At 41.1% G+C, this 13,768-nt stretch overlaps 1 protein-coding gene across 10 annotated transcripts in view; it reads right to left on the bottom strand.

The window, feature by feature from the left end:
- TCF12 (transcription factor 12) overlaps positions 1 to 13,768 on the bottom strand; it is a 641,728-nt gene that overhangs the window by 80,268 nt on the left and 547,692 nt on the right. For all 10 annotated transcript variants that reach the window (XM_069222409.1, XM_069222403.1, XM_069222408.1 and 7 more), the window contains 3 exons: positions 6,988 to 7,093; positions 910 to 1,049; positions 673 to 817 (listed from right to left, as the gene is read on the bottom strand). In XM_069222409.1, coding sequence (XP_069078510.1) covers positions 673 to 817; positions 910 to 1,049; positions 6,988 to 7,093 — 391 coding nt within the window. The remainder of the gene's footprint in view (positions 1 to 672; positions 818 to 909; positions 1,050 to 6,987; positions 7,094 to 13,768) is intronic.

A 13,768-nucleotide genomic window follows, 5' to 3' on the forward strand; every position in this document is an offset into this window, starting at 1 on the left:
TCAAGAGGGAAATGAAAGCAGCCACCAGGCAGCCCCCATGAGGGTAATTTTTGCTTTCATCATTCCAGAAATAAGCCATAATAATAAATCAAAACAAAGTTTATTTTGATAATTCTGTTAAACACAGCAGATAAGTAACACTAAAATTCTCTGTATTTACCATACAAACAACGTTTTGTTTGGCTTTGTACTTCCTGAGAACCCAGATTTTGGCCCATCCCATATGTAAAACTGCATCTTAGAACAAAATAACATGTTCTGTTGTCAAAGTCAGACCAGTCATCAGAGGTTTACAGCTTACCAAACCACCACATTTTGACTACTTTTTGTAGTTGTCCTTCAGTAACTGTTACAGTAGTCTAATTTAAGGGCTATCAACCTGGTGCAAAACCAGCACGGCATAACAAGGAATCCCCGCTTGACATTAAGTGATGGAAAGAGATTATATATATATATATATATATATATATATATATATATATATATATATATATATATATATATATATATACTTTTTTTTTTTTTTTTTTTAGATGCACTGCATTACCTCCAAGCATTAAACAAAACATTTTGGTTCAATCTGTATGGGCAAAATTGCTAAGAAAAAGGGGGGTCCAAAGTACTTACTGCTGCTTTGTGTATATTGGTACAAATGGGCTCGACTAGACTCACCTAAGAGATTGTCTGTTCCACTAATGGGAGGAGTGTGTGAAGATGCAACATACGCTGGGTTACTGGAACTTCCTCGATGAAAGCTGGACATAGGCGGAAGACTGGCATTTACCTCCGTCGGAGACACTGAATGTGGTGGGTAATTCTAAAAATAATCAAAAAAGACAGAATGGTGTTTATAATTACTGGGTTAACACATTTTAAAAAAGAAAATCACAATTCCATGGCAAATCTTACCAAGCGCTCATGTGTGTGTAGACTGCCATAACTGCTGGACTGGGGCATGTGGGAAGAGGAGCTACCGAGCATTCCGCCGTACCCCGGTTGGCTCATTCCATTAGACGAGCTCCAGAGGTCGGAAGAGTTGTGGGTGCCATCTAGCAAAAAGAAAACAAGACAATGGAAACATGGTGAAAATATTCAGTGCTGAAATATAAAGGACAAATGCTCACACCTGATGTGCAATACAACATGAACTACTTCATAAAGGCAAGTTTATTTCGACTTATAAACCCACAAAAAATAATTACAAAATTAAAGAGAAAAATTAAGTTCTAATAGATTAAAGTCTTTCTTCTTAAATACATCAAAGAACATACCAGCAACAGTATAGACCCTGTTGACTGTAATGTGACGATTTACTGAAAAGCACTTGCCGTCTGTGTAATAGAAGAAAAAGTTATGGGTGGATTGCTTGAATGTGTCCCAGAGTAGTTACCAGTGGCTGACAATCCAGTCCATTGTGTTTTTCTGCCCACAGTGCAACCTCACAAAGAAATCAACTTTATGCAAATCAGTCTTCATTCTGCTCTGATAGAAACAGTCCAGCCTGAACTGCCAGGCCTCCTGCAAGCCCAGACCATTTAAGGCCTAAGGGTGAAGCTCACGTCCTATGGCATAGTGAGGACATAACCCACGAATGGGCATACCAGTCTCACCTATGGCACTACACAGAGGAAAACAAAAAATGATGGATGGATGGATTGCGTGAGAATGTATGTAGCCACTGGTAGTGACTGTCCTGCAGTCGAGTCTGTTGTTTTTTTGCCCACCATACCATCTCAAAGAGGACCAGCCATAGATAAATCAGACTTGATCATGCTCCAATAAGACTTGTCCAGAATAAAATGCCAGGCTCTCTGATGTAGTAAGAGGTCCTACATACATAACAGTTATGCTCAGTGGTGGGTCTGGTGCTTGATGTGCCATTCAAGCTACAGCTCACTGACTAGGCCTAAACCAGGCCGAACCCAGTCTGGAGTTGATTGCATTCCCATGAATGGGATCTTCTCTGGTGGTTCAGGCTGAACTGTTTGTTGGAGCAGGGCCAGGACTGATTGGCTCATGGCAGATCTCAGTATAGAGGGGGATAATGGGTGTAAACAATGGCTTGCAATGCTGCCCTAAGTGACCACCAGTGTCCGAGATGAATTCAAGCATTACTTCCATCAGTCTGTTGCAATAGATGCGTTAAAGTGTGGTGGGCATACCCAGATGGGGGCCTCGTGCTCACTGTACCACAACACTCAAGCTATTCATCACCGATGAGACCTAAGTAGGACAAACAATGATTTGCACATGGCAGGATTTTATCTAGATTGTCAAAGTGGGGAAAATGGTTTTGAACTCAACCCTTAGCAACCACCAGTGACTGATATTAATTGGAGCACAGCAGGGCATAACTGAAGAAAAAGAACCAATTATTTCTGTGTCCCTTTCATACAACAGCATTTTTTCATAATGGAATACCCGCATTCATTTAACTTAAGTATTACCCTTAAAGCAGAATAAGACAAGACATCTCCATAATGCAGTTCTAGAGGGGTTCATGTTTTCTATCTGTATTTACACAAACAAAGATGGTTTATGCTGGATATGATCTTTATCCCTGTTGAAGGAAAGGTAATTAGCTTTATCATCCATATGTTTTTACTTGGTTGAAAGATCGGTTTTATAACTGAATGCCTTATCAAACTTCATAAAAAAACCTTAGCTTCAGTCTCTAATCGACTCTGACCCTGGCACAAATCCATGAAACACAAAGCTCCTGTTAACCCTTACGTCGGAGTTGGTAATCGAAACAAGAAATTTTACTCATTTCACACTGGATCTGGAGTGAATTTAACTCCAATTCTAGGAGTAACACTTCAACAATAATAGGTGAAGCCATCTTAGAAGCTTTTCTAATTATTTTCCTGTCATGTGGTTAAAAAGTTACAATATCGTGTCGTAAAAGCCATGCCCGCTCCCCAGGATATGATCTGAAAAACATTTCTGTGCATATTTAGTCAGTATTATACTAACAAAATAATCTTTTAACAGTCTGATAAAACGGCAAAAAGACCATTCATGACCAACATACACGCATTGACTTCTGTATGATGTAGTCCAAAGCAGATGTGATGGTCAGTACCGTTTTTTACTAGTCCACTTCTCCAGGTGATTTAATGCAACTTTAGCAAATATTTTCCATGATGACGTTAGAAGGGACACACAAGGCCAGAGGCAGCGAGGTCATCTAGGTTTCCTTTTTAAAAGATGCATCTGATAGGAGAGCCATTACAGCTCTTGGGTGTTTGAGCTAATGTCATAATAAAATTGAGGGCTGGACACAATTATGTGGCCCATAACGATGGGCACGATTTACAACCCATATTGCACAACTTGGGCTTTAGCACCCTACTGATGTTTCTAATCACAGATGTAGTGACTATGCCCACCTTACTTGTTATAGGGTTACCTTCTTGCGAACTGCACGTTGGAAGAGTTGGTACAATTTGCCAACATAAGCAATGCAATCCACCTTAGAAATTCTAGCAGTAACAGTTTGCTTTAACTACCAACTCGTCAGCAACTATTTTCCAAAAACATATCTTTCGTTAGAATGGCGTTGTGCATTCTCCTCCAGGCCCTCACCGTGTATTAAGGTTTCTTTCTCCTATTTAACAACTTGTATTTCATTAACAATTATCTAAGTCAACTGATTACATGCACATCTGCCATCTATTACATGCCTTTGTAGACAAACTCGTAACATCTACTGTGGTCCATTTAACAACTTTTTAAAATATATTTGCTTTCTAGTACATATCGTGTAGTTCTCACAACTGAAGTCTACGGCAAGAGCACAAAATCTGTCAGCGACCTTCAGAAAAGCTGAAAACTCGTGTATGGTTTAAATATTAATATATTACATGCAACCCCACCAGGTAACAAACTGGTCATAGTTAAAACATTGATTCAACAGATAAGGTGGTTTCAATACCTGCTGATAATATTCGTCTTATGAGCATAAAAGACTAGTGCTACAGTAAATAAAAAGATCTCTTTAAAAATAATTTGACAAGATAATAATTCTAATTAAAGTCTTGGTTTAGAGGTTTAACTGGAATCAACCATTTTGAACCAAAATGGCTTTAGCGACCTTCCTTTATGGCACAGTGACAAACCCTCCAGGGGTGTTCCTCATATCGAGGTTTCCATTATATAATGTGGGTAAAAAATTGTCGTCGTCTTTAAAAGTAGTGTTAATGCAACTCTAATTCAAAGAGAAGAGATTTTTCTACAATAGAGATACTTTTGAGTGCAGCGGATTTTATCTTTCAGGGTGAAGACTGCATTTTGCCAAACGAGAGAGCAAATGGTATTCATTCATTTTTATACTTTTTATTGTTACTGAAACATAGCCAGGAGTAGGTGGCGAGGAAAAGCAGTGCACATTTCTTGTGTTTAAAAATACTTTAAATTGATTAAAGTATTCAAGTTGAATGCATGCTTGTGTATGTGATGGAGTGGAACTGAACGCTAGGAAAACGAGTCATGTATAACTGAACAAAAGTCCTATAGCTCCAACAACACTGATCTGGGGAAGGAGGTTTCCATAAAGTAGTCTTTTCCTTGACAAACAATTTAAGGTTATGGGCCACTTGCCGGCCGAAAAAACATACATTGGATTTACACCTTCTGACCATCGCAGTGAAAAACGTGACTGCAGTGAAGATAACTGATGTAAACATGTCAATGATGAACATTTGAAATGTATATGAACATTGAAATCAAATGAACATAAATAAGGAATTGTCTTCATTCGAAAGAAATAATGAAAACTATCAATAAACCAAGAAAAACCTTTAGCACTAGTTGTGCCTGCCTCTGTTTAAACATAACTATGTAGCTGTAAAAACGATATTTCCACTGTTTCATGGTGAATGAGTTCAGTTCTACAGGGCTCGTTACAGGCTGTGAAGCTAAAAGACAATGTTCTAAACGAGGCATATTGAGAAAAGTGGACAAATGGCGGCTCCTTGAGACCTCATTTTTCCATATGTTCCAAAACTTGAATACTCAGAAAAAGGAAAGTTCCATTATTAAACACAAACTAGATTAAACAATGACATTTACATTTAATTGCTGACGAATAACTGGATTCTTTAATAGAGTGAGAGTGACCCGTGTAGCATATTTATGTTTATAATGAAAGCAAAATTCACAATTAAGACTTCATGCTTTGTTCTGTTCTGAGAGTTCTATAAACTAAATGCTCACTGATAGATTGTATATATTTAAAATAATGCACAGTGTGGAAATATATGGTCCCAATTTTTTATTTTTTTATTATTAGTTTTTTTAACAGTGAGGCTACGTGTAGCAGGGTGGAGTGCCCTCAGCCAATTTGCATTAAATTACAATTCTGAAATTAGTCACTTGACAGTGCACTCACCTTTTTGTATCAAAGACAACCATTACCCCCCTCTCACCCATATTGCATTTGTTTAACAATCTGGGATGAAAGAATTAGCTAATAGGAGAGGGCATAGGATCAGCTTGAAATACATCTTTATACACATAATTATGTCCCAGCAGTATTAGGACAGCTGCAGTTCACTTCCACTCATCCCCTTCTATATAGCACAGCCCACAGCTTATCCGTCCATGTGGTTATAACACTGGTGATTAGACAGAGCTGGTGTTTCATCGTGGACCAAATGGCAGCTAAGACATAAGGTTGAAATCAGGGGCAATGTAAGTACTGTAGAACTGAATCAGCATGGGATGGTCATCAGTACTGAACTGCGTATTAGGGTATAACAGAAGCAGCAGATCAAGACAAACATCTAAAGTACCAAGGACACCATTACAACAAACCTAACAAAGCTAGGTGTATGGCTGAAGAGGAAGAAGCATCACAGGGTGGCAGTGACCAAGGTAAGAATTTAACATGTCTGACTCCTAAACAAATAATTAGCTGCGATGGAAAAACAATACCTAATGTCTAAGGGGGGATCCTGCTTGAGAGAGTGTACCATATCTCCCTCATGTCTTTTTTTTTTTTGTTTTGTTTTTTAAATATGGCCAAACTAAACCTACAAATTTTGCGAAAAAAAGATCTCTTTAGAAGTGAAACAGTCAACTGAGATTTTTCTCATCATATAAATCTCTTTTATTTTGGGAAATGCTGTGCCCAAAAGCTTTCTGATCTCTACAACAGCTCTAAACTAATGGTTCAGGCTTTCTTTCAATTACCGTCTTTGTCTTATTGTATTGTTCCTATCCAATGTTTAATCTAAGCAATGCGATGTAGTTTCCAGGACTCCCTCTTTTTGCCCATAAACCCAGACTGCACCACACACTTGTATAACAGAAATCAAAATCCAGGAAATCTGCGTGTGAGCCATCTACACATGCGATATGGCAAGAGATGCAAATGGTCATAATGCTATTTTTAGGAGTCGGAGTACACATTACACTCCAACAGCCAACATTCCCACGGTAAAAATCTGCTTGTCTCTAGAATTCTGTAATTAAATTACTTGCTAGTTTAGAAACTCCATGAATCACAACTAAGTTAATTGAATCTGAATTAACTGGAGCCCTCTATTACATTATTATACAGCCTACATAACTTGTGCCGTTCAGAACTGCTTGCACGGTATGAAAAGCTTGGAAAAAAAATGCCCATATAATATTACCCACAGCAATTGGATCAGATGCACAGATCAGTTCCAGAACAATTTTAATTGCTTCGGTGTTCTTTTTTCAAAGTACTTACATACAAAAGAAAATCAATTCTTTCTACCTGGCCTACCAGCTAGCCAAACCCCTCACGTTCCAGCTTCCAACCCCCACAGTAGAAAACCTGCAAAGACACCCACACTCTCAAAAACTTGAAACGCATGGAGAAACTTGATAGAACACTTCGTTCTCTATTAAGCGTCACGGCAGTCATGGAAAAGAGCTATGCGACTGCGCTGATATAGGCATTGTCTACAGAACTATGTCCGCACTGCTTGATAATATGCATAAATAAGGGCTTACCTTGCATAAAGAAGGTACTTGCAAACATACTGCTAGGAGGTTTGGGAGAAGAGTAATTTGGAGATTCTCTGTTGAAATCATCTGAATTTGGAGACGGTGCATACACCTAAAAAAAAGAAGAAAAACCATGAAATCACATGATTATGACACTTTACATGAATCAGCCTGTGTGTTAAGAGAATTATACAACAATTACATAGGCAGGTAAACTAAGGATATCTGGTCCAAGTACAACACCGCGTTTTCACTTCCAAGACCAGTGCGAGGATTTAGGGGACTTTAGGGCATGTTGCTTTCCCTGTAACAGGTAAACATTTAGTGCTTGTAGAGGTAACCTAGCTGCTGCGGCCAGGGTGCAAACTAGGAGCTCTACTCACACAAGGAAATGTCAGCAAGTGCTGTTTTTTGTTCCACAGTTAACGTCGAATTTATACTTTGTATAATTGCCGACACTGAAAAACAAAGCCTTTTTTTTTTTTTTTTTGCAACACGGGTAATACATGAGGAAGACAACCAAGTTAAACTCAGCTGATAAACTTACTATTTTTTACAATATGGGTAGGTTTTTAAGGTAACACACTTCATTGTGACAAAAGTAAACTGAACAGAAGCAGACAGGGTGCCCTGTGCACAACAAGTCATCTTGCACGGGCACCGGGCACCAGGTCATTTCAATCAGTGCACAGTTATACACAGAATTGGCGGCCACTGTGCCGACTCTGAACCGAGGCCAGTGAGGTAGATAAATAAATAGGTCACAACAGAGGCCGAGCGTGGCCCACACAAGAAACCCCAACAAAAGTACGTGATAGAACACACTCGTTCGAAGTGATCCGGGTTGCCCTTGTAACCTCTCGGTGACCCGCGAGAAGAGCGTGGAAGGCAAGGGCACCCACAGCGGGGTGCGAAATAAACACTTTAAACCCCACAACAGCTGCTAGCGGAGAGAAATAACAATTGTGTGCGCACGACAGCCTCCCGGCCCCAGTGAATGGGGGGAGGGGGTGTTAACTGGCAAAGACCGGCCCTTATGTTGCAAGTGTTTAGCGGTATCTGGGAGGGGAACAATCCAAAAATGTGTCCGTGAATGAAACTGCCTCACACTACAGCAGATACCCAGTGTCAATAAAGGCGCGCAAACAGGCCCCCGGGTTCGATGCCACCAGCGACCATCTAAAACACGACTGGATCGAGGTAACCAGGCAAATAATTGGGTAAAACGTTTATCAAACACAAAGTCAAGCGGTCAGTTTGTTACCAGGCGCATACGGACATTGGCTGGGTATCTTATGAAGACAGTGTAGCACTGGGTTTCCAATTTAAAAATCTGGACCATGGATGTCTAGATTTCTGGACCCAACTGGTGATCAAGATCAACAGTAGCCAAACACTGCTCTTCAATCTAGACTACAAGGGGACCAGCTTTTGATCTGAAAACTTTTGTCATTTAGCTTTGCTCAAATGCAAACTCACCTTCCATTTTCATCCTGACCTGAAGTTTGAAGAAAACAGGTCATTAAAGAGTCAAAGGTAAACCAGGTTACTGCATGATTGTGAGGGTCTCCATAGACTGGTAGGACTTTGTCAATGCCATGAAACAAACAAGGTACTGCAAAAGGAAGAACCGAGAAACAACCGCAGTAACGAAAGTACATGTAGGCGAGGTTCTCTTCACTTTGGGAAGCCCTCGATTAAACATTGTTACCATCCCTGGCCCATCATCTCAAGCTTATGTGATTCGGCCGGTTTGTAATTAGTCATCTGACTGCAGAATGGAAAGACTTGTGCCAAGATTCAACCTGAAAGTTTTCTGAATAGTGTGTGAAACCAAACATTTTTTTTCTGCAAACATCCTAAAGTTTAAAAAACAAACAAATTTGCTCTAAAAGCACACAGGTTTTTATACAAACAACCCTCACAGTGCAATCCCTTCTAACATGGGTAATCTATGCGACAATGAGTCCCATCGTCTACACGCACTGGTTGCGCAGGTGACCTCTCCTTTGCAGGTCTCCATGTGCTGCCCTCTTTCAATAAGCAGGCTCTGAACACCGAGTCTCTGCTTCCCCATTAGATGCTACATGAGTGGCGATTGGATATTTTACAAGAGTTTAGTTCCAATCTAGAATTGTGCACAAATATTTTTTGTGTGTGTTTGTATGGCGTATGGGTAAATACTTGTTCGATTTTGTCTGAAAGCAAACTCATTGTGTAGTCTGGCCTTAACTTGTATGAAATGTGTGTGGCTGAGCCTATACAGTAGACATTGAAGTTCCAGGGTTTTTTGTCTCATTTCTGGCTCAGCTTAAGGGCTTTGAACTGAAGATATAGGCTGCTGGTTTTCTGGAGCTACTGTGAGGAATTTTGTGATCTATTCTTTTATAACACGCATTAATGGGTGCCACCTTAATTCTGCTCAACATTCAGTACTTGCCGAGAGAAAATAAGGTGGGAGTTTTCTCTTGAGTTGCCTCGGTTAATGTATTATTACTGGTGGTAACATGGTCCAGACTTTGCTACCATTGATGAGGAATGGTTTGACAATTTCATGAAAAGGCATTATCAATTGTGTGTATAGCACTGGCTTTATAGAAACCACAGGTCTCCAAAGAGATGATGATTTCTGGCGTCAAGGTCACCAGGTGATTTCTAAAACATTCAGACTCAAAACGTGATTACCAATTCCGACACTGGATAATGTTAATTTCCTAGCAACCACCCTTTAAATATTTGAATCATGAAGGTTGCAAATTAGAACCATCATATGGAAAAGCAGGCACCTGCATGAGACAGCTTTCTTTTGGAGAAAAAAAAAAAAAACCATGTCCGCACCGCGATGAATCATTTTACAAACTTCAATATAAAAAAAGAATTAAAAAAAACATTCAAGTCATAACGCATATGAAACAAATTCCTTGTTTTGATTCTTCCGGTGGTAAAGATTTCCTTGGCAAACAGTTCCCTCCGCTTAACACTCCATTAAAATATCTCTTTGAAGCCCAGGAGAGAATTCAAGGAAAGTGAATGATAGGAATAGTTTTACTCCAGTCATCAAAACGTCGGAGTGCACCACACCAAACCCAACAATCTCTAGCGTCTGTAAAGCACCTATGAATGCACATCAATGTGCATCCTTACACGTGGCTAATGCTGCATGCATGGTGCTCCCATCGAAACACCAATAATGCATGTATAGAACATCAAACGACCTGCGCATGTTTTGATGGGATACACATACATGTGTACATATGTCTGTCTTCAGTGAATAAAATAAGGTTTAATTATTTGCACACTGCCCGTCATGCAAACGAAGACGCATATGCCGTGGCTGATGGTTCATCCATCACTGCCATGGGAAACAAAGCGTTGCTGCCTGTAGCAGCAGCATGCAGATGCACGACTAATGCGGGAAACGCAGCAGAAAGGCCGATTTTCTATTATTTCTGTAGTTAACAGGATACAAGTCAAATGGCAACTGTCGAGAGGTAAAGCGAGCAGCCGTCTCCCCTAAAAGTAATTTCAACGGCATGATATGGAACCCGGTCACTTAATTAAAAAAAATGTGCATCTGAAGAACAACTCCGTTCTAGCTATAACAGATGCTGTCATTCGAGGCACATTCTCCAACAATTGTGAATATTTAGCCGTGCCACTGCCCATGCCACAATGCCATGGAGCGCTTGCTCACACATTCTTCTGGCTGTTATAACACAGTGCTCTGTGTGGCAGGATTCTTGCTGCGCCGTTTTGCTTGCTGTTGCGCCGCTGCCAGAACTAGAATTTTCAGATCAAAGACTTCTTGCAGCAAACACAACTGATGTGGTCGCAGGGACTTCATTAACAGCAGATGTGCGAAGCGTCGAGCCAACTCCACAGAAAGAGCTAGTCTCCGAGTAACAGTCAGAAAGGACCACAAATGAAAACCAGATCCCTGAGCCATCTGATCACCTGCAGACGAATGACAGCTTTGGTTTCAATGACCTCATCTTTTTTTGTTCTTGTTTGTGCGCAAACATTTGAAACAAAACAGAATATAACTTCAACCAAAATAATTTTCCGCCAGTTTGCACCTTTAATACTTTAGGTTCTTATGACAATCAGAACTGTCCTTGCTACTGTTCCACATAGAATGTTGTCTGCACCAGCATGTGGGATGTAGTGTCATCAAAATGCAGAGACGACACGCGTCCTTTACATTCATCACTGATGTCCACCCACTGGGCGACTGACATTAGTGAGGGCCGACATCCTAAGGCTGGTGTAGGATGTTGTGTGCATACTGGTCTGGTCAGTGGAAAGGCATGAGCTATTCATGTGAATCTTATAGAAGTTCCAAGTAAGTACACAAAAGCATGAGTGCCTGGATGAATCCGTGGGGATGTCCCTTTAGAATGAGAACGGCACAAACCTGGAGGGTCCCACTCAGGCAATCATCATCCAGAGCAGAAGAAAGCAAAGCACTCTGGCCTTTTAGACCAATGAAAGTCATCTGAACAAAGAGCAGGGTCCTCAACGAAACCGGGCCAAAGCCGGTTGGGATATCCACTAACACAGGAATGGATCTCCACCATTCTACATACGAGGAATGTCACCCACACTCCGAAGGCCTACTGTCCTGATGCCACAAGAAGGCGAGCATCCAGAATGAAATGTCTGCAAGACGCTGGGAGCCACGAATTATGATGGGTTTGCGCTGCACAGTTTATAAGGAGAGTGCAGGGAACTGCACCCAAGTAAATTAGGAGATCACTCACAAAATTAAAGGTGAGCAATGTGTGCTTTTCATAAGGAGGAGCGCCACCTGTCCTTGAAAACAAAGCTTATCGGACTCACTGGCTGTTACTTAGTGACCAAGGAGTGTAGAAGTAAATATTTCCTCTATCTTTCACCAGTACACATTCTGAATCTAGGGGTAAAGTAGGGAAGAAGTCCGGTGTACAAATACTTCTCAATCTGTCTGTGAATTCATTTCCTGGTACACTTGTGTTACAGGCTGCACACATTTGGAAATGAAGACGTTAATCTCCCTAGAACAGTTACTTGGAAACAATTTGTTGGCACAAAGTTGTCTGTGTCCTGAGTCACACCCTGTAGAGTACTGAGCAGCTTGTGGAATGAGAAGCAAGGGATGGCAAGTGCATCATCAGTTTAAGAAAAAGCATAAGCAACGAGCACCACCAGTCCTGAGCACAGGTAAAATGGAAAATGGAAAGACAGTGTTCGGCTTCCACCCACCTCCCCCCAGAGTATAAATTTATAAATCTTTATACAATACGTGCCACCAAAAAATAATCCCAAAGGGTTGAGCAGATGCTAGAAAAAAGTGGTTGTGTAGTCTTATACCTTCTTTGGGAAGCAGCCAAAGAGTTAAATCTGATATTTAGAATGCTAATTACCGACTGGCATACAAAGGGCTTAAATATCCTGGTCAACAGGTTGCTGTGGTTATGGCAACCATAGTTATACAGCCTGCACCTATAGGTGAAAACAGTTCACTGTCAGCGAAGATTAGCAGCCAATCACCCGTGGGAGTAAATGTACATTAAGTGTAATGAAATAAGGATTCATTTTAAACAGTCAGTGCTTTAATAACTGGAAGCGATACTCAAAACAAAGAAAAACACAACTTTATAAAATGTTGCCTACACTTCTGGGCAAAGGAACAGTTGTCACGCAAGGAGGTAACCAAGGGCTTAATTACGAGTTTCGCTGAAGTAGTGTCCGCGGCGGTGTCACTGCGGTGGCATGCTCCAGCTCAGAAAGTGAGCCTGAAGCACATGTGCTGAAGTGCAGCACCAGATGCACCTCGGTGCACTGTTGCCATGTACAATGTTGTGCATAACAGGGCAGGCATGGGGGACACATGTTCCCCCAGCCAAACTGCTCAATGGGCAAAATCGCCCTGTTTGGGGGCCCCTTCCCTGCCTTTCTGCTGAGCATTTCATGGCGGGGTCCAGTCATAAAAAGCATGGCAGAAAGGCTGGTCGTGATCAGCACGGTGGGCCGGCATGGGCACTGCCGCAACCGACCACAGCTTTCCCCACCACCACGGAATCCAAGATCCTAGCGGCTGTGGCGGTCTTGTCCAGTCTGAGTGCCAACCTCGTAATCAAGCGGCTAGACTGCTAAGGATGTGACGGTCAGACTGCCACTGCAGGTACGGCGGTACCAGGACCGCTGTACTCGTAATTGGGCCCAGAGTCTCAAATAATGCTCTTTTGGTAAAACTACCCAACTCGAGCTCCATTAAACCTGAAACTACAGCAGAATGTCCCTACTCCAAGGGAGTGCTTTATCTACACTCTACTGTACGCGGGAACGGGTTGCATTGCCAGTAAATCATTTCTTAACATTCAGCACTTACAAAGGACCAACATTTTAGCAATGGCCTGCACACATATTCAATGCATTTTCGACTTTGTTGTATCACGTGTACTTTAGAGAACATAAATTCTGTCCTGTTTTACTATTCATTTTCCTCTGCCTCCGCTCAAATTACAGCCTAGATAACTGCCGGCTGTTTAGACGCCCACCAAACGTTTAGTCAACACTCAAGTTAAGCTCTGACACTAGCAGTTCATAATTTATTAAAAGCTGCTTACATGTATATGGGGGCCAGGAATTTGAGGAGTTGGCTGAGGACACCGAGGCAAACATTAACAGCTCTACCACCATTAGTTTCCTTGAAGATTAGGACTACCATAAAATACCAAATATGTTGGAAATAACCTCTCCTCTTTCCTTTAAAGTTATTTCATTCAGATAGGCAACTAACCTAATT

Source organism: Pleurodeles waltl, chromosome 3_1, assembly GCF_031143425.1.
Source record: "Pleurodeles waltl isolate 20211129_DDA chromosome 3_1, aPleWal1.hap1.20221129, whole genome shotgun sequence".
NCBI classification, from domain to species: Eukaryota; Metazoa; Chordata; class Amphibia; order Caudata; family Salamandridae; genus Pleurodeles; species Pleurodeles waltl.